The 23,824-nt window shown below is 46.2% G+C and overlaps 1 protein-coding gene and 1 pseudogene across 3 annotated transcripts in view; one reads left to right on the plus strand and one right to left on the minus strand.

The window, feature by feature from the left end:
• The window catches only part of LOC147716939 (E3 ubiquitin-protein ligase RNF113A-like), a 419,377-nt gene that overhangs the window by 134,258 nt on the left and 261,295 nt on the right, over nucleotides 1-23,824 (minus strand). For all 3 annotated transcript variants that reach the window (XM_086920462.1, XM_086920461.1, XM_086920460.1), the window contains one exon: nucleotides 22,247-22,356. In XM_086920462.1, coding sequence (XP_086776588.1) covers nucleotides 22,247-22,356 — 110 coding nt within the window. The remainder of the gene's footprint in view (nucleotides 1-22,246; nucleotides 22,357-23,824) is intronic.
• On the plus strand, nucleotides 1,705-11,772 carry LOC147716940 (uncharacterized; annotated as a pseudogene).

Consider the following 23,824-nt stretch of genomic DNA (forward strand, 5'->3'; position numbering starts at 1 on the left):
CTTCCTTCGTACTTTACTCAACTCATATTCTCTTGACTCCGCCCCCTTTCTCTCATATCATCTCACTTTCCCTTTCTTTGTTATTTTCCTTTGCCGAATTCTCCCCTTTACAAACACTGCGTCCTTCCACTCCTCCCTTCCCAAGTCTCTCCCCCCACTGCCTCTCCCTTGACTCCTAGAGTATTATCTGACTCTCCTCTCCCCTACATTTCCTTTGCCCATTATGCCTCCTCTCAATATCCCTTCCCAGGATCTCTCTCTATCTAAACATGGTCCCAACTCCTGGTCCATTCCGTACCCCCCAATCTTTCTAAACACGCTAGAAAAAAACTCAAACACAACCTCCTCATTCGAAATCCGGAAACACTTATTGTTGACAACTATTACAGCCCTACTCCAAACGCCCCTCTAAATAGAAAAGAATTCTCGCACAACACCTCCCAGTCACTAAAACCTCCAAAATACCCCATGGCGACAAACTTTCCACCACTCCCTCTCCAACCTTTTGTGGGGAAATCAATATCTCCATTTTTAAAACTGGTAACATCCTCATCCAAGCGTCCGTACCCCATCTTAACACCTTCGAACTCTATTTTAGATCCTTGGCCATCCAACTTTCCAATTCCACCAACAGCCCCCCATACCCTCCACCTCTCTTACCAGAGATCTCTCTCGTCTTAGGAACGATTTCCTCAACCTCAAATCCAGCGATCCCCCTCCCCGAAGAAACACAGCTAGCCCTGGTCTAATAAACCCCACCACCTCCAAACTGTGGAAAACAACTCCCTTGCTTTGCCGGGCTCAAAGACCACTCCGCACCACCTGCACCCTCTCTCACCGAGAGATCTCCGACCTTCAAAATTCCTACCCTCGATACCCATCAACCATGAACACGCCTCCCCCCTTCTCAAACATCCCCGTCATATTGGGGACTAGTCGTATTCCCCTTTCCACATGTCTTACCTAGACCTCCTCCTTATCTCACCTCCATCCATGCCCTCCCATCTCCCAAACCCCTCACCTGCATGCTTGTTAACTGCAGCTCCGCTGCCCGACATGCCATAGAAATCTCTGAAACCATCCTTAGCGAATCCATCGACATTGCGTTCCTCACAGAATCCTGGCTTAATGACCACTCTACTAGCATTCTTGACATACTCTCACCCCCGGGCTACTCCATCATTAGGAAAGATAGACTCATCCGAAAAGGCGGTGTTGTAGCTATCATCTTTAAAGACGAACTACAGCTCTCCCTTATCAATAACTCCGAATATGCCTCCTTTGAATACCTCTTAGCCGAACTCAAAATACAGGGTTCCCCCCCCCCCCCCACCTCCCCCTTCACAGTATATATAATCCGCCTGGAAATCACTACCCATTTATTGATGAGCTATCTAACCGTCTTACCCAATCCTCAATTTCCAAATCTAAAAACATCTTCCTGGGAGACTTTAACTTCTATTGGAATGATACTAAAGATCCCTCAATCTCCCTCCTCTCTGACCTTCTCGAAATTAATGACCTCAAACAAATCGGTCAGTCACCAACCCATTCCAAAGGAGCCACCCTTGACGCTATCATAACCAGCAAAGATCTAGCCCTCCTATCTAACATCATTCCCATTGACTGGTCAGACCATCACCTTATCCTGTTCTCCATAACCACCTCTGCCCCCCCCCCCCTCCTTTCAAAACTATTAAACCCATGAAACTGATCAGAAATCTCAGTCATATCCCTCCCAACTTACTTGAATCCAAACTTCATACCCAGCTTCTCGCTATCCCTCCCTCCCTTAACACGAATGAACTAACCGAACAATATAACAAAGCTGTCACTGCTACCCTTGACCTTCTTGCCCCTCTCAAACTAAAAAAAACAAAGAAATATCCCCTCCAAATCGTGGTTTAACACAGACCTAAATAATGAAAGACGTAGACTCAGACTGACTGAAAGATTATGGAGACAGCACCCGTCTCCTTCTAACCTGACCCGCCTCAGACTTGCTACATCGTTCTACAAAAAACACATCTTTAGACAAAAAACTTCCTTCTTCAGGTCACAACTAGATCGAGCTCAGAATAGGCCAAGAGAACTATTGAACATTGTGCGCAATCAAACTGCTTCCGCTCCCTCTGTCCCACTGGTCTCGACGACTAGATCTGAAGAAATAGCTCTCTTTTTTTCAGACAAAATTAAACTAATTGAGCAATCCTTCCTCTCTACTGTGATCCCTCCCACCAATCCGAACATCTCTCTTAATATCCCACCCTCTACCATAACTCCCCCTACACCCACTACTGCCCATCAAAACTCTGATCTCCCTCAGCCCCCCTTGCCCTCCAATTTCCTTGACTCCAATCATCCCAACTCTCTTACTAAAAATAATGCCACGTGGCTTAACTGCCAGCCAGTCACTGAAAGAGACGTCTTTAACATCATTTCCAAACTCAAGCCTTCCTCCCACACCAAAGACCCTCTCCCCTCCAAGCTTGTCCAAAACCTCAAACACATCATCACCCCTTCCTGGACCTCTATTATCAACAGCTCCCTTCCCACCGGCTGTGTCCCCACTTCATTGCAAGTAGGCCAAATCACCCCCATTCTCAAAAACCCTTTGGCAGACCCAAACGACCTCAATAACCTTCGTCCCATCTCCAACCTTCCCCTTCTTTCTAAAGCCCTAGAAAAATGTGTCCTTTTCCAACTAGATAGACACATTGAACACTTTAACTTACTAGACCCCTTCCAATCTGGCTTTAGGAAAGGATGCAGCACTGAAACCGCCATACTAAACATTGTTGACTACATCCACCCCTCACTTGACAATGGTGAATCTAGCCTGCTGATCCTCCTTGATCTCTCTGCAGCGTTTGATACTGTTAACCACTCTGCTCTACTAAATGTTCTTAGAGATCGATTCGGCCTGAATGGTACGACACACAAATGTTATGTTATGTTAAAAATGCTCTTTTATAGCGCACGGCTACTCCAAGGAGTGTCCCGGCGCTTTGGCAAAGAGCCTAAGGAATAAGGAGAACATAGCACAACAGACACGAAAAGAAAAAAAACAGAAACCAATTACTGGGTGAAAAGCCATGTTTTGAGTCCTTTTCTAAAGGAAAGCAAATCATCAGTTTTCCTGAGGAAAACAGGCAGGTCATTCCAGCCTTAGGTCACTAGAAATCGAAAGGAACGTCCTCCGATTCTAGTCAGACGGATAGAGGGAGTCAAGGCTTTGAATAGAGACTCAGATCGTAACGTCCTGCGAGGCACATAAAAAGTCAAGCGTTTCTGAAGGTACTTGGGGCCTATCCGATGAAGGGACTTATAGGCGAAAGTGAGTGCCTTGAAAGCAATCCTTTTAGCAACTGGAAGCCAGTGCAGTTTCTTTAGCAGCTCTGTGGCTCCAGCTCTGCGCTGGATGCCAAAAATGGCTCTAGCTGCAGAGTTCAGCACAATCTGCAGTCGGGCCAAAAGATATTTCAGCAGGCCAAGATAGAGAACGTTCGCGTAATCCAGACGCGAACTATCAAGGCCTGCACGATGATCTTTCTGTGCTTCAGCGAGAGCAGCGGAAGAAATTTCCGCAGCATCTTTAGAAGGCCGAAGCATTTACCAGTCAGTCCAATGATCTGGGGGCCAAAGGTGAGGCCATCATCTACCACAACGCCTACGCTTTTGGCTTTAGAAGAAGCAACATCCGGTGGGAACATGTCTGAAGGCCACCAGGTCTTCCAGCCAGGATCTGGAGGACATCCAAAAAAAAGCAATTCCGATTTAATCGGAATTGCTTTTTAAACTGTGGCGCTGAAACCAGGCAAAGACAGCTCCCAAACAGTCTCTAATCCGCGAACCGTCGAAATTCCTGCCCTTATTAGATGTAAAGAGCAGCTGGGTGTCATCAGCGTAGGTTATGATCTGGGCACCAAAAGATTCCGCAACCGCCGCCAAGGGGGCCATGTAGATGTTAAAAAGCGCAGGGCTCAAATTAGAACCCTGCGGCACCCCCAGCGGCGGCATTTCAGCGGAAAACGGGGGTGCCCAGACCACTTGCCGGCGGCCGGTCAGAAATGACTTAAACCAATTCAACACCGTCCCTCGAAAACCGATCTCCTGGAGTCTTAAAAGGAGACCTTCATGGGGGACGGTGTTGAAAGCCGCTGACAAATCCAGCATAACCAGAATGGCCTTCCCTCCAGTATCCAAAACCTCTCTGATGGCATCTCTGAAGGGCAGACTCAGTGGTTTGCCTCATACCTACAACACCGTTCTCAACAAATCAAAATCCAAAATTGCCAATCTAACCCTACCTCCATCTCCTTAGGAGTTCCGCAGAAGGATCCATCCTCTCTCCCACTCTCTTTAACCTTTTCATGGAACCCCTCACACTCATTCTTAAACAAGCCGAGATCAACTACCACCTCTATGCTGACGACACCCAACTCTATTATAAGATTAAAACTCATGCTGACATCCTTCACCTCAACAACATTCATCAAGATTCAATCCTGGTTCCACAGTAACCACCTCAAACTCAACCCTAAAAAAACTGAAATTCTTCTTTTTCCCCCTAAAAATAACCAGCTCCCCATTCAGATATGGATCTCTGACCTTAACGCCCTCAACTGCTCCTTATCTTTGTCCTCCTCAGTCAAATCACTAGGGATCTCCCTGGACAACCTCCTAACCCTCAAGGTACACATCAATAATTCTGCCAAAGAAGCCCTCTTCACTCTCCGCCACCTTAAGAAAATGAAGCTCTTCATCCCGATCGATTATTTCAAACTAGCAGTCCAATCCCTTGTTCTTTCTCGCATCGACTATGGCAATGCCATACTCACCGGAATTCCCAAGATCCACCTAGCACCTCTTAAATCTGTGCTTAACCTTGCAGCTAGGCTTACTTCAGACTGCAAGCGATTCGACCACATATCCCCTGCCCTTAAAACCCTTAAATGGCTCCCCCTTGAAGGTAGATCCACTTACAAAACAGCCTGCATTACACACAAAATTCTCCATCTGAATACACCGACCTACCTCGCTAGCAAACTCACTAAAGCCGGTTGCTCTCGTTCCTTGAGAAGTACTAACACCCTCCTTCTTATCCCCCCCTTCTAAAAAAGAAAACCACCCAGTCTCGATCCTTTTCCGGCAACGCTCCTTGCATTTGGAATGCCCTTCCAACTGACCTTCGCTGCAACCCTTCCTACTCTAGTTTCAAAAAAGAACTCAAACTACATCTCCTCAATAAATACTGGGGACCCTAATCCATATCTGTTCTCTTCCACTGGCTACATCTGTCCGACCCTAGATGCATTCTCCCTTGCCTTTCTCGCCCTTCCTCCTTGTCACTTCCCACTCCCTGTTTACCACCTTCACTCCTCCTTGCTCCCCCCTTCCCTTGTCCACCCTCAGCCCGCATCCCCTCCAACCCCCCCCCACTTCTCCTCCTCCCGCTTCTCTTCCTTACCAACCTAACGGACCACTAACCTCCCTATCCCGACTCCGCAATTTTCCGGCTCTTTTTTCAATTTGTGCCTTTTTAGTATTTTTGATTTATCACATCTTACACATTTTGTTGTGCTTATTTCCCATATTTATCATTTTGAAATCTGTCAGGCGGAGACCTATATGTTGTTTACATACATTGATGCTATGTATGTCTCCTGTCTTATTGACCTTTCTTGTCTCTAAAATGTAAAGCGCTTTGATACCCCCGGGTCCAGCCAGCGCTATATAAAACCTCTAAAATAAATAAATAAATAAAATAAATAAACATGGTTGAGCCCACCCGACCTATAGGAGTTGGGGTGAACCCGATAATGAAGCATGTCATTACTAGAGTGAGTGAGGGCTATATTAAGAAAAGGGTCTCTTTCCCTTCCCACCCACAAATGTGGATCTGTAAACAATTGCCATACTGCTGATAAAACCCCTTGTGTCTCTTTCCCCCTTTTTTTTGCTTCCTGCAGGAATCAGCTTCGTTCCAGAATGGATACTTTTTTGTTTTTGTTGAGTATATGATAGGGAGGACGTATCCCTTCTAATCTCCTCAGTGAGGACCTATTTACCATTTTAGGGCTCCATCCTGGGTCCCCTAATCCTGTGGCTCGGTTGTAGTAACAGCCACAAGCTCCAAAGCTAGCTTGGGAGGCGTAGTAGAGGAGACCCTTGACCTTCCCACAGACCAAGGTAACATATATGGGAGGCTGAACATGATACAGAACTGGAGAACATGCGACATCTTCAACTGTACCCCCGCTCTGAATGGTCTAGCACCACAATGGTGTCTACCCGTAGTAATGGGTGAACTGAGATGGGCATCGCTATTGGACAGCTTCCCCTCCCCCCAACTCTCTTTAACCCCGTGCATGCTCATGACGGCCCCCGGCCGTCATGAGTTACGGTGGGCATTTGCGGAGGACGGCCGGGGGCCGTCTGAATTCCGCCCACTATTTAAATTGCCCGCACACAGTGCGAAAATTCACGCAGCATGCATGGGGTAATTCTTTTCTGAATTGTTGTTTCCTTCCCTATATTCTTGTTTTCTTTCTTTCTCTATTATTGTTTTGCAGATCTGTGCATCCTTCCTTGTTGGATGCCAAATTGGTGTGAAAGTGGGAGTTTTTTTCAAAATAATAGTTGTATGCGTGGCGTGAGTGGAGACCGCGGTTGGGGCAGGGGGGTGGGCAATGACAGGCGATGAGACTGCAGAGAGAGGCCGAATGGTGTGGGGACAAATGTTGGAAGGAATATCGTTGACGCAGAACAGAATGAAAACGAGGTCATTCACACACAAATCCAGAACCACACCCCACCGGTATTGACCACATGAAATGAGAATGGCTGTCTCACCCAAATGTAAAGCTAGATACACCAGTCTCCCTGAAGGTAAGACCCTAGACAAAAAAAAATTATACTACTCAAACATGGGTGGGGGACTGCCAAAGGTTTCACTTGTTTCTTAGTTTACTTATTGTCGACTTTAATTTAATTTTCTTTAATCAAAAAAATTGATGAGCATTGCAATGTACAGTGATCAACTGGGTAAGTGGAGGTTGTTGAACACCGTCAAGAGTTATGATGAGCTTAAAAATGTACCACTGCATGTGATATGCGGATAGTTTTATGATGTGGAAAGTAATAATTGGTTTCTAATGGTATATCGCTGACGTGCTTTAACATGTATATGACGGATTTGGAATGTTATACAGTGCAATGTCATTCATAAATATAAGTAAAATATTTAAATTAAAATAAAAGAAGTTTTCCTTACTGGAGCTGAATGGGACTCTTTAGACAGACATACGCTTGTTTGCAAGCGTGTGACCATCCATGGTGCATGCAATGCGTAAATGGTGAATTTGGCCTGCTATCGAAGAGGAATAACAGCCCCTGTAATACTCCCATTTGCTACCATCCTCTCAAATGGAAGTCATTTAATGCTTAATGATCAGGACTGCTATGGAATGCGAGCTGGGATTCCCTACATTTTGTCCGTTTCCCAGCTCGTCACCTTTTGCAATAACGTCCTGTTTCCTCCTTCGCAAGGAGTTGTAGATAGCTTGTTGTGTCCTTCCATTTCCACTTTGAAAGCAGATTTCAATAAGCTAAGCAGACTCAAAGAACTATTGTTTCAAAAAGAAGTGGCACTGATATCTGCTCGAGAAACTTTCGAATTACAGGTTGCAAGAACATGCAATGACATACAGTTCTGTAAAACACTAACCTCACATTACATTTTGGTGAATGCACCGTATTTTTAATGCATCTAATATGGCAGGCCTTGCCCATTTTTATTTTTTTTTAAATCTGTCGGATTCTGCTTAGTCAGTTTATTCCAAACCATCTTTAGAGTAATACCAGCTTTTATCCATTCTCTTTTCTCCAGTGTATTTGGAGCACTCCCACTGCTGTTATTCCTCATTTGTGGCATTTTGGCCCTATTTTTGTTCCTCCGAAACGGTTATTTCGTTTGCAAGCCAGCTGAACCTACCAGCGCTCCATTTGTAACGCAAGCGGATTCTATGATTCTTAGGAATCCACATTCTTATGGAACTGGACCTTGAATGGTTGTTGTCGCCTGGCCGGTCAGGTGTACCTTTGGTGCCCCTTCAAATGGGCACTAGGGCAAGAAAGACACTTTTAGCTAGTCGAATTTGTGACCATAGGTGCCAATTTGGTACGGTGAGCATTTGATCTGGTACCACGTGCAAGATTATGGGCTGTTTAGGAGGAGAAAGGGATGCCTCTTGATATAGGCTAGAGATAGGCAGAGAATTGGAGTCATTTTAAAAGACCACTGGGCTTCAAACACCAGGCTGGTTGCATCTGACTGAGAATCTATGAAGCAAAAGCTCTGGAGGCCGCCATGTATGGCGTTGAGTTATAGGGGTCAGGCGATATCACAGACCACACAAAATCTGAAAACAAATTTGTAAGAGAACTTTGCTTGCTTCCAATTAGTACGTCTGTCCCACCCCCCACCCACCTCCCACCTGTATCCCTTATTTATAGACCTGGGCATGTAAAAGGTATCCTAGAAATCGCTTCTGCAACCTCTTATATACTGGCATAGGCTCTGGACCACACCAGAACTGAGCCACTGGGCAGCCATTTTAGAGGAATTATTCAGCTGGATAAAGCCAACAAAGCCCACTGGCTCACCTCGCTGAGGCGACTTTTGAAGAAAATCGGCCTTGGTGACATGGGCCTGTGCACCGACGTGGACAAGCTTCCTTCAAAAGTGTGAAACTTGGCCCTTTCCCCAAAATTTTTCGCCTTTTATTTCCCTTTTTGAATCAGAATGCCCTCATGGTAACAACAATGTATAGGCCTTGTGTAGTGAGGAAAGCCCTGTGTACTGTGAAACTGATGTTAAGATGCAGGTGTCTTATACCCCTAACATGGCTGCCACTGACCACTGCTGCTGCAGCGGGGTTTAGTGGGCGCATTCTAGTGGCTAGGGCCTGGCTGGAACCCTCCAAACAATGTATCAACTTAGCCTGCCAGCCTGCCCACAGGTAGAATGGTGGAACCTCCTAGAACCCCCTGGAACCTTCTGGAACAGGTGAGGTGACACCAACTGCCACTGCCAACTGTCAACTGGCACTGTATAAGGAAAGGAAGGTAAACTTCCCTGTCAGAGTGACTGAGGGGAAGACCTGGGGAAGAACCTACGCAGGAGGATAGGCAGTGAGGGTCAGGACAGGGACTTATGATATTGAAAGAGACAGGGCCTAGGAGCTGCCTTTCAAGTGTTGAGGTATTCTGTACCCCCCCTCTGACCTAGCCCCGCGGCAGGGAACCCCCAGGGACCACTTGAGGGGATTGGCTGAGGAGATCTAACACCAGCCACCAACTTAACCCCCTTCAAGGAAACAAGAAACCAAAGGGCGCAAGAAACATCACGCCAACAAGAAACTAAGCTTCTATTTACAAGGGCGCAAGAAACCTAAATCGCTAAGAAGAAATTAAATCATCACAGGACTTTTGAAGAAGCAAACAGGTATTGGCGCGGTACTGACCCTGCGCTTCCTGATGTCACTTGGGGTCTCCCTTGCTAACCTGCTACTGGGGTGTCACCTGTCCTGTAAATCTAGCGCTACCCTTGCTGACCCTACGAAAAGCGCTGAAGTAAAGAAGGGGGTTGCTGCCTTCTGAAGCGCTATATTTGCCTGAACTGCAGCACCCTGAACTGAATGTTATTAGACCTGCTGGTCTTGCCCCCACCTCGTGTGGGCCAAAGCGCTATAGCCCTGCATCCTGCTGTCTGTGAAGCGCTAGAATCCTGGGCGTGATTCCTGCCTGAAGCGCTATATTCTGTGGTGCCCTTCAGCAGCGCTACCTGGAATGAACTGTCTGCCGAGCGCTACCTCTGCTGTGAATTGCCTGCTATATCGTAGCGCTGTGAATCCTGAAAAGCGCTATCCCCCTGAAGCTCTGTGTCACCAAGAACTTCTGTGGCTCTAGAAGTTGCTGCCTTCTGAAGCGCTGATTCCCTGCTCCCCCAACGCTCCTTTGCTGTCCCTGTGAAGAGTGCTGAGGTACTGAAGGGGGTTGCTGCCTTGTGAAGTGCTGTACCTGCAGGGTGCTATTATCTAAACCTGATTGCCTGCTGAAGCGCTGTCCCCAGCATTGCCTGTGGCCAAGCGCTGTCATGTGAGGAACTGAGGTAGTGCCCAGGGAAGCGCTGTAATTTCACTCAAAGCGCTTTCTTGAATGTCCCATAGAAGCGCTGTAATTGTGCCTCCAAGCGCTCTCTTGTAGGCCCCAGAGAAATGCTGTATTTTTGACCTTAAGTGCCCACCTGTTGGCCCCTATGTGCCTCTAGTGACGTGGAGGCCATTAAGTTACTGTTTATACCTGAGGACAGGCTTGCCATTCATTAACTGTTTGGGCCGTGGTTCCGGCGTAGGCCTAAAGACATACTGAGTTCACCTGCGATGGCTTAGCCCTGCATAGGGGAGTCCAAGGCATAGTAAAATGCTCATTGAGAATGCTTTACTGAATTGCTTATTGAAATGTTCACCTTAATTAACAGAAATGTTTTACTAGTCTAAAGCAAGGCCTGTGCTTGCTTAATGAGATGTTGCTCTCTAGCAATGAGTAATGTTCTATTTATAAGTTACTTAATGAAATGCCTATGCCGGATTCCTTCCCTGTAATGTTTACTCCTGATTAGGGGGATGTTACCTATGATTGGGGAAGAGTTTTGAAGTGGTTATTCCTGCTTAGAACCAGGATTATTCTGAACTATAGAAGTTTTATTACACCCCTGCCCCAGTGTTATAACCTCTACTTATTTACAGGATTACTCTTGGGTGCTGAAAGGTTTATGCCTGCTTAATGTAGGAATTAGAATGTTGATTCTGGCCTGGGGGTGGAAACGCCAACAGCTGCATAATGAACTGTGTCTGCTGACTAATGAAACATTTATTCATGTTGGTTGAAAGGTGGAGCACATGCCCACAGTTATGGGGTGAGGTGCTCCTTGCTTTAAAGAAATGTTTACATTTACTAAAAGGCTTTACATGCATAAACCAAGTCTTCTAAGCTCAGGCTTGCCTGTTAAAAATGGTTATCTCTGCCTTGAAGAGTTGTTAACTGTTGATTGCTGAGTAGGGGAACGTTAATGCTATAAGGATATAGTTACACTGCCTAATGAGATGTTTTATCCGCAGTGGCGTGTTTTTATTCCTGCCATAGGAGTTTCATTCCTGCCTAAGGAAATGGTTAATGAAATGTTTTACCCTCAGTGAAGTGTTTTACTTCTGCTAAACTGATTATCTCTATTGCAGGAAATGTTTTACCTGTAAGCTCCTGATTAATAGGGGGAAGGCCCTGCCTGTTCAGGCATCAGGTAATGGGATGGCGTGTGATGCCTAAAGAAATACTTTATGCCTAATGAAAGGTGTTGTCCTCATTTGAGGCAATGTTTACTCCTGCCCAGGGAAGGGTCTCATACCCCTGCTATAACCGAGATCTACTCACACCTGCTCAATGTAGGGATTTCTACTTCCCTGATGGAATGTTGGTGTAGCCCTGATACAGTTAAACCTGCACAAGGGGATGGTTACCTAGATTGCAATGTTTTCTCCTAGTTAGTGCTGGCTAATGCAATGGTTAGCTGGGCCCAATGAGAAGTTCTCCCAAAGGGATGCCCAACCTTGTTATATGGAATAATTATTCTTAATGAAATGTTTAATTCCTATTACAGGAGGAGAGTTACGTCCACATACTTTTGTGGCAAATGAAATGTTTCATATTTAAGGAAATGTTTGAACTACACTTAACGAATTGTTTATTCCTACAGCGGGGAGATGTTTCTGTTATGGAACTGTCCCTTTGTTTACCTGAGGAAATGGATATTGATGCTTAATGCAGTGTTGTTCTTATGACTTTGAGATGTATTCCTTTCAGGTACTGACCAAGAAGCAAGGCGTAGGTCGGGCCTGTGTCCCACTAAAAATGTATTTAACTATTTATTGATCCAATATTTAATATTTATTGCAGAACGGATATTTATTCATCCAATATTGATTGCAAGTCTTGAGACACATGTATTTTAAATGAATTTATGATTTCCCTGATCCTGCTCTATCTATCTGATTATTTATCCTAATACAAATCACTTGTTTTTATACAAGCTCTAGAGTGGAGTCATTTATTGCGTGCCCAGGTCTCTGTCTCAGTGTGAGTGTGTGCTGCATGATCGCTTAACACATGTGCTTTCGGATGCCTACCCGCTCGTGCCATGCTACCCTAGGGGACTGGTGACCCCAGTTCCACCAAAAAGATATACTGAAAAAGCATTATTGTTCCCATGTTCTTCAACAGGAAGAGCGGGCGATGGGAGGTGCAACACTGGTGCAAGTCCTTAAATCTCAAGTCCTCACCCGCTCTAGAGTTGTATTGGGACATAATCACTTTTCCTCTTGATAGGAAGCTTTAACACCAGTTTAGAGTAGGAACACTCCCTGTCAAAACGTTTTCTGTAAAATGGAAGATGTTATCTTGTGAAGAGTGCCCATGCTGTGAAAGACACAAGGAAACTGTCCTGCATTTGCTGTTTCGTTGCCCAGCATACACTAGGTTCCAATACATTTGGACTGCACCAGTGTGTAGGATGCTGGGCACCCCAAGCCAAACGATTGCCTAAAGAATATTAAGTTCTGACACATCTTCATTGTATGTATGTGCTATGGCAAAATTTCTTGGGCTAATGTGGGCCAAAAGGAGGGCTATCATTGCTGCCAAGGGACCCAGTGATGGTTAATGTTGAATAAATTCATTTTATTCGATTTATTTCAAAATTATTTATTGAATTTGTACTGTATAATATGAATTTTTTCGTAGGAATTTGAATGTAGTTATTGATGTCATCTTAACCTATGTTGTGAATAGCTGGGTACTGATAACTTCGATAATTTCATGTGCCAAAAATAATATGCTATTTATTTTTTTATAGTACTCACTTCTATGGCTTAGGACAAAATAACGTTATTTGAAAGCGAAAGTAAGGTGACTCCTCCCCTACCCACTGATATTCTATGGTCCTAATTCCGACTAGCTAATAGTGCCTCACTGGCCCTCTTAACCTTTCGAGAGAGTAAAGTGAATTGACACCCCAAAATACAGTCTAAACTCACTCAAGGGTTGCTGTAACAGGTTATCATCACCTTTCGTTCCTCACACACATGCCCACAACAAAATGAAAGAGACACATGAAAAGTTTACAATATTTACTGAAACTAATGTGCTCTATCATTCAAAAGCTGTGCAGCAATTAGGAGTCATATGCATTTCAAAAGGGGGTGGGGTCGCACACCACTCACTCACCAGCGGGATCGCCCCTAAGGATTATGGTTAGTGTAGTTTAGTATTCCGCGATGTACCCTTTTTCGCCATCCCTGGACACGTGTTTCGGGGTATTTACCCCTCATCAGCAGGGAATAGGCCATCTTCTTATCTTCTGGGGTTGCCGGTGGCTGCCAAATATTGCCAGGTCTAGTACCACACAGGCGCGCCGGTGCGGGGTCCCAGGCTCGTCAGCCCGAGGGAGCTTTAAACATTTCAAAAGGGGGTGGGGTCGCACACCACTCACTCACCAGCGGGATCGCCCCTAAGGATTATGGTTAGTGTAGTTTAGTATTCCGCGATGTATCCTTCTTCGCCATCCCTGGACACGTGTTTCGGGGTATTTACCCCTCATCAGCAGGGAATAGGCCATCTTCTTATCTTCTGGGGTTGCCGGTGGCTGCCAAATATTGCCAGGTCTAGTACCACACAGGCGCGCAGGTGCGGGGTCCCAGGCTCGTCAGCCGACAGCTCGAGGGAGCTTTAAACATTTCAAAAGGGGGTGGGGTCGCACACCACTCACTCACCAGCGGGATCGCCCCTAAGGATTATGGTTAGTGTAGTTTAGTATTCCGCGATGTATCCTTCTTCGCCATCCCTGGACACGTGTTTCGGGGTATTTACCCCTCATCAGCAGGGAATAGGCCATCTTCTTATCTTCTGGGGTTGCCGGTGGCTGCCAAATATTGCCAGGTCTAGTACCACACAGGCGCGCAGGTGCGGGGTCCCAGGCTCGTCAGCCCGACAGCTCGAGGGAGCTTTAAACATTTCAAAAGGGGGTGGGGTCGCACACCACTCACTCACCAGCGGGATCGCCCCTAAGGATTATGGTTAGTGTAGTTTAGTATTCCGCGATGTATCCTTCTTCGCCATCCCTGGACACGTGTTTCGGGGTATTTACCCCTCATCAGCAGGGAATAGGCCATCTTCTTATCTTCTGGGGTTGCCGGTGGCTGCCAAATATTGCCAGGTCTAGTACCACACAGGCGCGCAGGTGCGGGGGTCCCAGGCTCGTCAGCCCGACAGCTCTAGGGAGCTTTAAACATTTCAAAAGGGGGTGGGGTCGCACACCACTCACTCACCAGCGGGATCGCCCCTAAGGATTATGGTTAGTGTAGTTTAGTATTCCGCGATGTATCCTTCTTCGCCATCCCTGGACACGTGTTTTGGGGTATTTACCCCTCATCAGCAGGGAATAGGCCATCTTCTTATCTTCTGGGGTTGCCGGTGGCTGCCAAATATTGCCAGGTCTAGTACCACACAGGCGCGCAGGTGCGGGGTCCCAGGCTCGTCAGCCCGACAGCTCGAGGGAGCTTTAAACATTTCAAAAGGGGGTGGGGTCGCACACCACTCACTCACCAGCGGGATCGCCCCTAAGGATTATGGTTAGTGTAGTTTAGTATTCCGCGATGTATCCTTCTTCGCCATCCCTGGACACGTGTTTCGGGGTATTTACCCCTCATCAGCAGGGAATAGGCCATCTTCTTATCTTCTGGGGTTGCCGGTGGCTGCCAAATATTGCCAGGTCTAGTACCACACAGGCGCGCAGGTGCGGGGTCCCAGGCTCGTCAGCCCGACAGCTCGAGGGAGCTTTAAACATTTCAAAAGGGGGTGGGGTCGCACACCACTCACTTACCAGCGGGATCGCCCCTAAGGATTATGGTTAGTGTAGTTTAGTATTCCGCGATGTATCCTTCTTCGCCATCCCTGGACACGTGTTTCGGGGTATTTACCCCTCATCAGCAGGGAATAGGCCATCTTCTTATCTTCTGGGGTTGCCGGTGGCTGCCAAATATTGCCAGGTCTAGTACCACACAGGCGCGCAGGTGCGGGGTCCCAGGCTCGTCAGCCCGACAGCTCGAGGGAGCTTTAAACATTTCAAAAGGGGGTGGGGTCGCACACCACTCACTCACCAGCGGGATCGCCCCTAAGGATTATGGTTAGTGTAGTTTAGTATTCCGCGATGTATCCTTCTTCGCCATCCCTGGACACGTGTTTCGGGGTATTTACCCCTCATCAGCAGGGAATAGGCCATCTTCTTATCTTCTGGGGTTGCCGGTGGCTGCCAAATATTGCCAGGTCTAGTACCACACAGGCGCGCAGGTGCGGGGTCCCAGGCTCGTCAGCCCGACAGCTCGAGGGAGCTTTAAACATTTCAAAAGGGGGTGGGGTCGCACACCACTCACTCACCAGCGGGATCACCCCTAAGGATTATGGTTAGTGTAGTTTAGTATTCCGCAATGTATCCTTCTTCGCCATCCCTGGACACGTGTTTCGGGGTATTTACCCCTCATCAGCAGGGAATAGGCCATCTTCTTATCTTCTGGGGTTGCCGGTGGCTGCCAAATATTGCCAGGTCTAGTACCACATAGGCGCGCAGGTGCGGGGTCCCAGGCTTTTGAAATGTTTAAAGCTCCCTCGAGCTGTTGGGCTGACGAGCCTGGGACCCCGCACCTGCGCGCCTGTGTGGTACTAGACCTGGCAATATTTGGCAGCCACCGGCAACCCCAGAAGATAAGAAGATGGCCTATTCCCTGCTGATGAGGGGTAAATACCCCGAAACACGTGTCCAGGGATGGCGAAGAAGGATACATCGCGGAATACTAAACTACACTGACCATAGTCCTTAGGGGCGATCCCGCTGGTGAGTGAGTGGTGTGCGACCCCACCCCCTTTTGAAATGTTTAAAGCTCCCTCGAGCTGTTGGGCTGACGAGCCTGGGACCCCGCACCTGCGCGCCTGTGTGGTACTAGACCTGGCAATATTTGGCAGCCACCGGCAACCCCAGAAGATAAGAAGATGGCCTATCCCCTGCTGATGAGGGGTAAATACCCCGAAACACGTGTCCAGGGATGGCGAAGAAGGATACATCGCGGAATACTAAACTACACTGACCATAGTCCTTAGGGGCGATCCCGCTGGTGAGTGAGTGGTGTGCGACCCCACCCCCTTTTGAAATGTTTAAAGCTCCCTCGAGCTGTTGGGCTGACGAGCCTGGGACCCCGCACCTGAGCGCCTGTGTGGTACTAGACCTGGCAATATTTGGCAGCCACCGGCAACCCCAGAAGATAAGAAGATGGCCTATTCCCTGCTGATGAGGGGTATATACCCCGAAACACGTGTCCAGGGATGGCGAAGAAGGATACATCGCGGAATACTAAACTACACTGACCATAGTCCTTAGGGGCGATCCCGCTGGTGAGTGAGTGGTGTGCGACCCCACCCCCTTTTGAAATGTTTAAAGCTCCCTCGAGCTGTTGGGCTGACGAGCCTGGGACCCCGCACCTGCGCGCCTGTGTGGTACTAGACCTGGCAATATTTGGCAGCCACCGGCAACCCCAGAAGATAAGAAGATGGCCTATTCCCTGCTGATGAGGGGTAAATACCCCGAAACACGTGTCCAGGGATGGCGAAGAAGGATACATCGCGGAATACTAAACTACACTGACCATAGTCCTTAGGGGCGATCCCGCTGGTGAGTGAGTGGTGTGCGACCCCACCCCCTTTTGAAATGTTTAAAGCTCCCTCGAGCTGTTGGGCTGACGAGCCTAGGACCCCGCACCTGCGCGTCTGTGTGGTACTAGACCTGGCAATATTTGGCAGCCACCGGCAACCCCAGAAGATAAGAAGATGGCCTATTCCCTGCTGATGAGGGGTAAATACCCCGAAACACGTGTCCAGGGATGGCGAAGAAGGATACATCGCGGAATACTAAACTACAATGACCATAGTCCTTAGGGGCGATCCCGCTGGTGAGTGAGTGGTGTGCGACCCCACCCCCTTTTGAAATGTTTAAAGCTCCCTCGAGCTGTTGGGCTGACGAGCCTGGGACCCCGCACCTGCGCGCCTGTGTGGTACTAGACCTGGCAATATTTGGCAGCCACCGGCAACCCCAGAAGATAAGAAGATGGCCTATTCCCTGCTGATGAGGGGTAAATACCCCGAAACACGTGTCCAGGGATGGCGAAGAAGGATACATCGCGGAATACTAAACTACACTGACCATAGTCCTTAGGGGCGATCCCGCTGGTGAGTGAGTGGTGTGCGACCCCACCCCCTTTTGAAATGTTTAAAGCTCCCTCGAGCTGTTGGGCTGACGAGCCTGGGACCCCGCACCTGCGCGCCTGTGTGGTACTAGACCTGGCAATATTTGGCAGCCACCGGCAACCCCAGAAGATAAGAAGATGGCCTATTGGCTGCTGATGAGGGGTAAATACCCCGAAACACGTGTCCAGGGATGGCGAAGAAGGATACATCGCGGAATACTAAACTACACTGACCATAGTCCTTAGGGGCGATCCCGCTGGTGAGTGAGTGGTGTGCGACCCCACCCCCTTTTGAAATGTTTAAAGCTCCCTCGAGCTGTTGGGCTGACGAGCCTGGGACCCCGCACCTGCGCCCCTGTGTGGTACTAGACCTGGCAATATTTGGCAGCCACCGGCAACCCCAGAAGATAAGAAGATGGCCTATTCCCTGCTGATGAGGGGTAAATACCCCGAAACACGTGTCCAGGGATGGCGAAGAAGGATACATCGCGGAATACTAAACTACACTGACCATAGTCCTTAGGGGCGATCCCGCTGGTGAGTGAGTGGTGTGCGACCCCACCCCCTTTTGAAATGTTTAAAGCTCCCTCGAGCTGTTGGGCTGACGAGCCTGGGACCCCGCACCTGCGCGCCTGTGTGGTACTAGACCTGGCAATATTTGGCAGCCACCGGCAACCCCAGAAGATAAGAAGATGGCCTATTCCCTGCTGATGAGGGGTAAATACCCCGAAACACGTGTCCAGGGATGGCGAAGAAGGATACATCGCGGAATACTAAACTACACTGACCATAGTCCTTAGGGGCGATCCCGCTGGTGAGTGAGTGGTGTGCGACCCCACCCCCTTTTGAAATGTTTAAAGCTCCCTCGAGCTGTTGGGCTGACGAGCCTGGGACCCCGCACCTGCGCGCCTGTGTGGTACTAGACCTGGCAATATTTGGCAGCCACCGGCAACCCCAGAAGATAAGAAGATGGCCTATTCCCTGCTGATGAGGGGTAAATACCCCGAAACACGTGTCCAGGGATGGCGAAGAAGGATACATCGCGGAATACTAAACTACACTGACCATAGTCCTTAGGGGCGATCCCGCTGGTGAGTGAGTGGTGTGCGACCCCACCCCCTTTTGAAATGTTTAAAGCTCCCTCGAGCTGTTGGGCTGACGAGCCTGGGACCCCGCACCTGCGCGCCTGTGTGGTACTAGACCTGGCAATATTTGGCAGCCACCGGCAACCCCAGAAGATAAGAAGATGGCCTATTCCCTGCTGATGAGGGGTAAATACCCCGAAACACGTGTCCAGGGATGGCGAAGAAGGATACATCGCGGAATACTAAACTACACTGACCATAGTCCTTAGGGGCGATCCCGCTGGTGAGTGAGTGGTGTGCGACCCCACCCCCTTTTGAGGAGTCATATGCAGGTCAATAGTGTGATTAGCACAATTATTAAACTGTACACCAAGAAATGCCCAGTCATATTTAGATGACAAATAAGACTAAGGCTACCATTGCTGGCTATATACTATATTATACTAAGGATCTCTGAATTTAGTGCCGGACTCCATACCTGCGAGTTATAATGAGTTGGTCTACATCTCAGGCTCGCTGTTCATTCGTCTCAGGATCCTTCTCAGCAAGCCTCGTCTTGCTCAGTTTGTAGAACTGCAAGTCTTTGCCAATATGATAAGACTTGCTCTGTTAGAAAAACAGCAGCTGTAGTTCTCTGTTGTGACAAGGTGTTAGTGACCGACCACAGAGAAAAACAGGGCAGTATGTGGCCTTGCATTATGAACAGACTGAATCCATGCAGAACAGAATAATAAAACATGTGCAGCTTATTTAAAAAATAAGTGTGGCACAAAAATAAGCATATAACTGCGGAACGTGTGCAAAGCAGAAGCGGACTACTGTGAATATACTTGGCCTAACATAGGACAAAACTACAGTGGGCCCTATATGGGACCCACAACAATGGGGTACAGGACACACTTGGGGTATAATGCGATATGAGGGTGTTTGTAATTTAATACATATGATTTAGGGTGTGTGTGTTGGGGCATGTATAACTCACGCTGTGAGGACCAGATCAGTCCTCATAGCATGCATAAACCCTGACAGAACCAGATAAACACTATCGTTTGTTAGGCGGACCTGTCCCAGTAGTGTGTTTAGGTACTTTTGAGTGAGTGTATCAAAAAACTAAAAGTCCAATTATATTTGCCTGGGTTGACTTGAAAATCTACCCTGCTATCAAAGCGCACATGGAGTTAGTTTAGTAAATACACACCTCATTGTGGCCAATGGCTAGTCCTCATAAGGAAGTGAAGAAAAAAAAAGAGCGAAGTAACAGAGAATCAATATGGAACATTTGTAGGCTTCTTAAACTATCTCCCTTCAAAAATAATAAAATATTAAATAATAGTTCATTTGTAGAGCGCCTGGCTACCCTAAAGGTGTGTCCCCGTGCTAGAAACACGCCAGCAAGAGAGGGAGAGAAACTAGACTAAAGTTTGTAAAGCCAGGTTTTCAGTCAAATATAAATGCTGGTATTATTATTAGCAAACTGGAGCGGTGACTGATGCACACTGGAACACAACAGTAACACGCCTGTCTGTGGCTGACATCCTTTCAATTACTTCAATATAAGAGGTTCTCGAATTCACTCGAGATGTTTATGGGAGCATTCTATTCATACATGGAAGAATAGTAAATTCTAAATACTGTAAGAGAATATTAAATGTTTTGACTGGTGCAAAAACGGACTTCTATCTTAGCAAACTAAATAGACTATTAGGTAATGGATTCAGGTGTTAACATTTGAGCTCTTCAACCAATCACAGAGTATGATCATTTGTGATGAAATGTGCTTCATAAATTGGTCAAGGAAGGTGAGATGTCAAAAACAGCTTTAGTCGGGGGCATAGGAACATGTATTATGCTAAGAAGTCAGTTACAAGTACAAGAAAAGGGAGGCCTCAGACCGACATATCTCGAGGTGGCAAACATGTTCTACATAGACAGCAATGTTATAACCTAATGTTAAACTGGCATCTTGCACAGCAGAAAGTTGATGTTCTACATGCAGTTTATCCAGGAATGTCTGGGACCTGCTGGAGGCACAGCATACTCTAATCTGGTGACCATGCTCTAAGCCATTGGTCTCCAAACTGTAATGCCACGACGCCACCCAGATTGGTAAATATGCAAACACACATGGGTGGTAGAGGATGAGAGCTCGGGGGCGCAGTCTGAATTGTGTTATACTTTAGAAATGTAAAATTATGCAGCATGCATCATCCAGCTAATTCTGTGTAAAAAGGAGTTGAAAAATGCTGTAACCGATAATGTATGCTGCCTGCTAGGATGTGTCTTACTGTCCAATAAAATGTGAGAAGTTTAAAATTAGATTACACAGAATAAGGACCAACCTAATCAATTGGTTGGCAACAAGTAAACAATATTAAGTGCAGATAATGATTCACTCATAATTCGTAATCGCAAAAACCCACCTTTGACTGTCAGACTTTGGTTAACGATTTTCCACATAATTCAACACTTGAGAGTCCATCATGTACAATACATGTTTGAAGGAGAATTACTTTCCATTGGTGGGTGAAGGATCGGAAGTAACAACTCAACTGGCTTTTTTCTTCAGAATGGTGGGACAACAGGGCCAGGCATATGAATCTGAGGAGGTGTAGCCCCGGATTCCTATTTTGACATAAATCTTGGAAACATCTCCCAATGAAGGTAAATTCCACCAACCCATTGCATTTGGTAGATTGTATGAGGTCTTGATCCAGAAGGGCTTTACCATACAGATACAATCTACACCACCTTCCCCACACGTGGGGCACTCAGTTGAAATCACATTTTTTATGTAGAGTTTGATATTTTGTATGAACAAAATTAAACTGGGTATACTGAATAGGGTGTTTCTCGAAACCTGCCTCACAGAGCTAAGAGTAGCATCCAAGTCTTCCACCAACTCTTCCTCGAATAGCACAGTTAATTTTTTTGTCCAGTCAGTTAAAGTCCATTAGAGGGGGGTGAAGCCTCCATGCATCACATACCAGATTTATTACATAATAAACACCACGGAACTCCTGTGGTTCTATATATTTCACACCAGCTATTCCAGTGGCATGTTTGATTCACCACTGATAGCAATTCATGTTTATGATGAGTTATTTCAACAGGATACACAGATTAAGAAAAAAAAAAACTTTTGATTTGACATCTTTTTAAAGGTCTAATGTTTTAGAACTGTCAGTGTTAGCTCGTGAGATGCGTATACAATAAATGTGGAGGGTACGATGTGTAATGTCTTAACATTTACAAATCAAGGACCTTCCAACATAATAATGTAGCATTTGAAGGACTAGATTTACCTGCAAAAAGTGCAAATTCTCAAAGCAAAAAAAGCAATGAGAAACAATTTTGTCTTTCAAAATAAAGTGTTGAGTCCAAGCCCCCTAGTGGACACATGAAAATGTTCACCTGACTTGAATAGCAAAAGAGCTTAGAGCAAGAAGGCTAGCAAGAGGGCTTAGCACACTCTCCAATGAAACATAGTGACCTGCAAGGCACAACTTTGAAACTCGGCTAAGCCAACTCAGCCTTCTCTCCTTTTGGGATGAGTAAACCATGTAACATTAAATTGGGTAATAGTAACCATGATTATTTACAACTGCATATAGTAAAGTCTGAAGCACGGTATAAAAGCAATATTCTGTTATACACTGAAGAAGGCCCAACTTCAGCTCTGCATCTTCTTCACTAGTTACTGAGAAACATTTTATATAAGTACAGAATCAAGATTAGAGACGGCAGAACAAAACTTACCGGACCATCCCAGAGGAGGCATTGCCAAGGGACGTGTCTTTAGGCTTCACAAACTTCTGATAATTGTGGATTCCTCTGTAAATCTTGTCATCATCCTTTCCCCTCAGCTCCTAGAACAACCGGGGAGAGTAGTAAGTCAGATATGGCAGAAACCCAGCAATAGATAGACCACAGTATATGCTTCTCTGCAGATAACTCTTTTCAGGATCACTACTTTCAATGACAGTTGTGTCTGGCTAGAACAGTAGAAGGGAGAAACTTGTACCAAGGACATATAAAAATAACTTGCCATCGTTCCCTAAAGCAACAGCATCCTTAATTAGAATGTGTACTAAGCAATGTGACCGACCGAATTAAAAAGCACATCATCCACACCATTTTGAAACTCTTTAGTTATAGCACTGGATATTATATACCATTACATGTCCATACATTTTCCATTTTCAAGTCAACTACAACAAAAGCAACCTCTACCTCGCTAACCCTAACAAATGCCATCCCCTGGAAACATATATATGCTCAGGGACAACCCAGTGACCCAGTAGCAAAGCAAATCACATAGTATAAGGATCAATGGCATATCAGGCTGTTTAAAATGGAGTGACATATTCTTAGTGTTTTTCTGCTTATGCACCCTCCATTGCATTGCATAAAGTCTCAATTATAAATGTACGCTGCATTTAATATTGCTTGCATAGGTATAATGTATAAAAAAGGGGTTTAACATAGTTTTATAGAGCATAAATTATCATGATCTATTTATTCACGTAATTTATGCCTCCTAGAATGAAGTGAATGAGCAACAATAATATATTAATGCTTGCATTTCACATAATTCATTGTGAAGCCTGCCTTTTTCAAAATAATCAAAGTGTATTTAAGCTTGTACAGGCACGTATTAAGCCGACTGGAAAATCTTTGACTTCCCTAGAAAATTGTTAAGTGAAAATAGTGCTAAAATTATAAAGAATTTGAATTCTCTAGGTGAGAGAAAACCTTCATCATTTGCTTTTGTAGTTACGTTCTAAAAAAATTCTTAGGAAAACATAGACCACCCATGTTTACCATTTTTGATTAATCCCCTCTATTAACTATTACAGCCCCCCGCATTTTCTATATCATGATGAAACCCTAGTATCCTGGTGTAGGGGTCAAAACATCGACACGCAAAGTAACAAACAAACTATGGACTTTTTGCAATTAAAGGGTTGAATATTTCAGGAGTCCTATACTGTCGATTGTTACTACGATATCAGCCTTTGTTCATCTTTTGGATTTGTTTTGTAATGGCTTGCACACTGGGGACACACTGCACTGGGTGTTAATTTGCTCATCTGTTGTGTATGTACTATATTGGGACTTGTATATATAAATTATGGTCACCATTGGATACGGTGATCATTTGTTTTATCTATTGCCATGAACCGCATGAGGCTATTTAGCCCCTTAATTGAGAACATGTGCTAGCAAATGACTCCAATGAGAACCATTGTTGCCTTTATTTTTTACTGTGGCATCCAGGCAGTAATGCTGGGTAAACGTGTGCCTGTTACTCCATTTAGGGGCTCTGCAGGTGTC

This window comes from Lissotriton vulgaris, chromosome 5, assembly GCF_964263255.1.
Source record: "Lissotriton vulgaris chromosome 5, aLisVul1.2, whole genome shotgun sequence".
In the NCBI taxonomy this organism is placed as follows: domain Eukaryota; kingdom Metazoa; phylum Chordata; class Amphibia; order Caudata; family Salamandridae; genus Lissotriton; species Lissotriton vulgaris.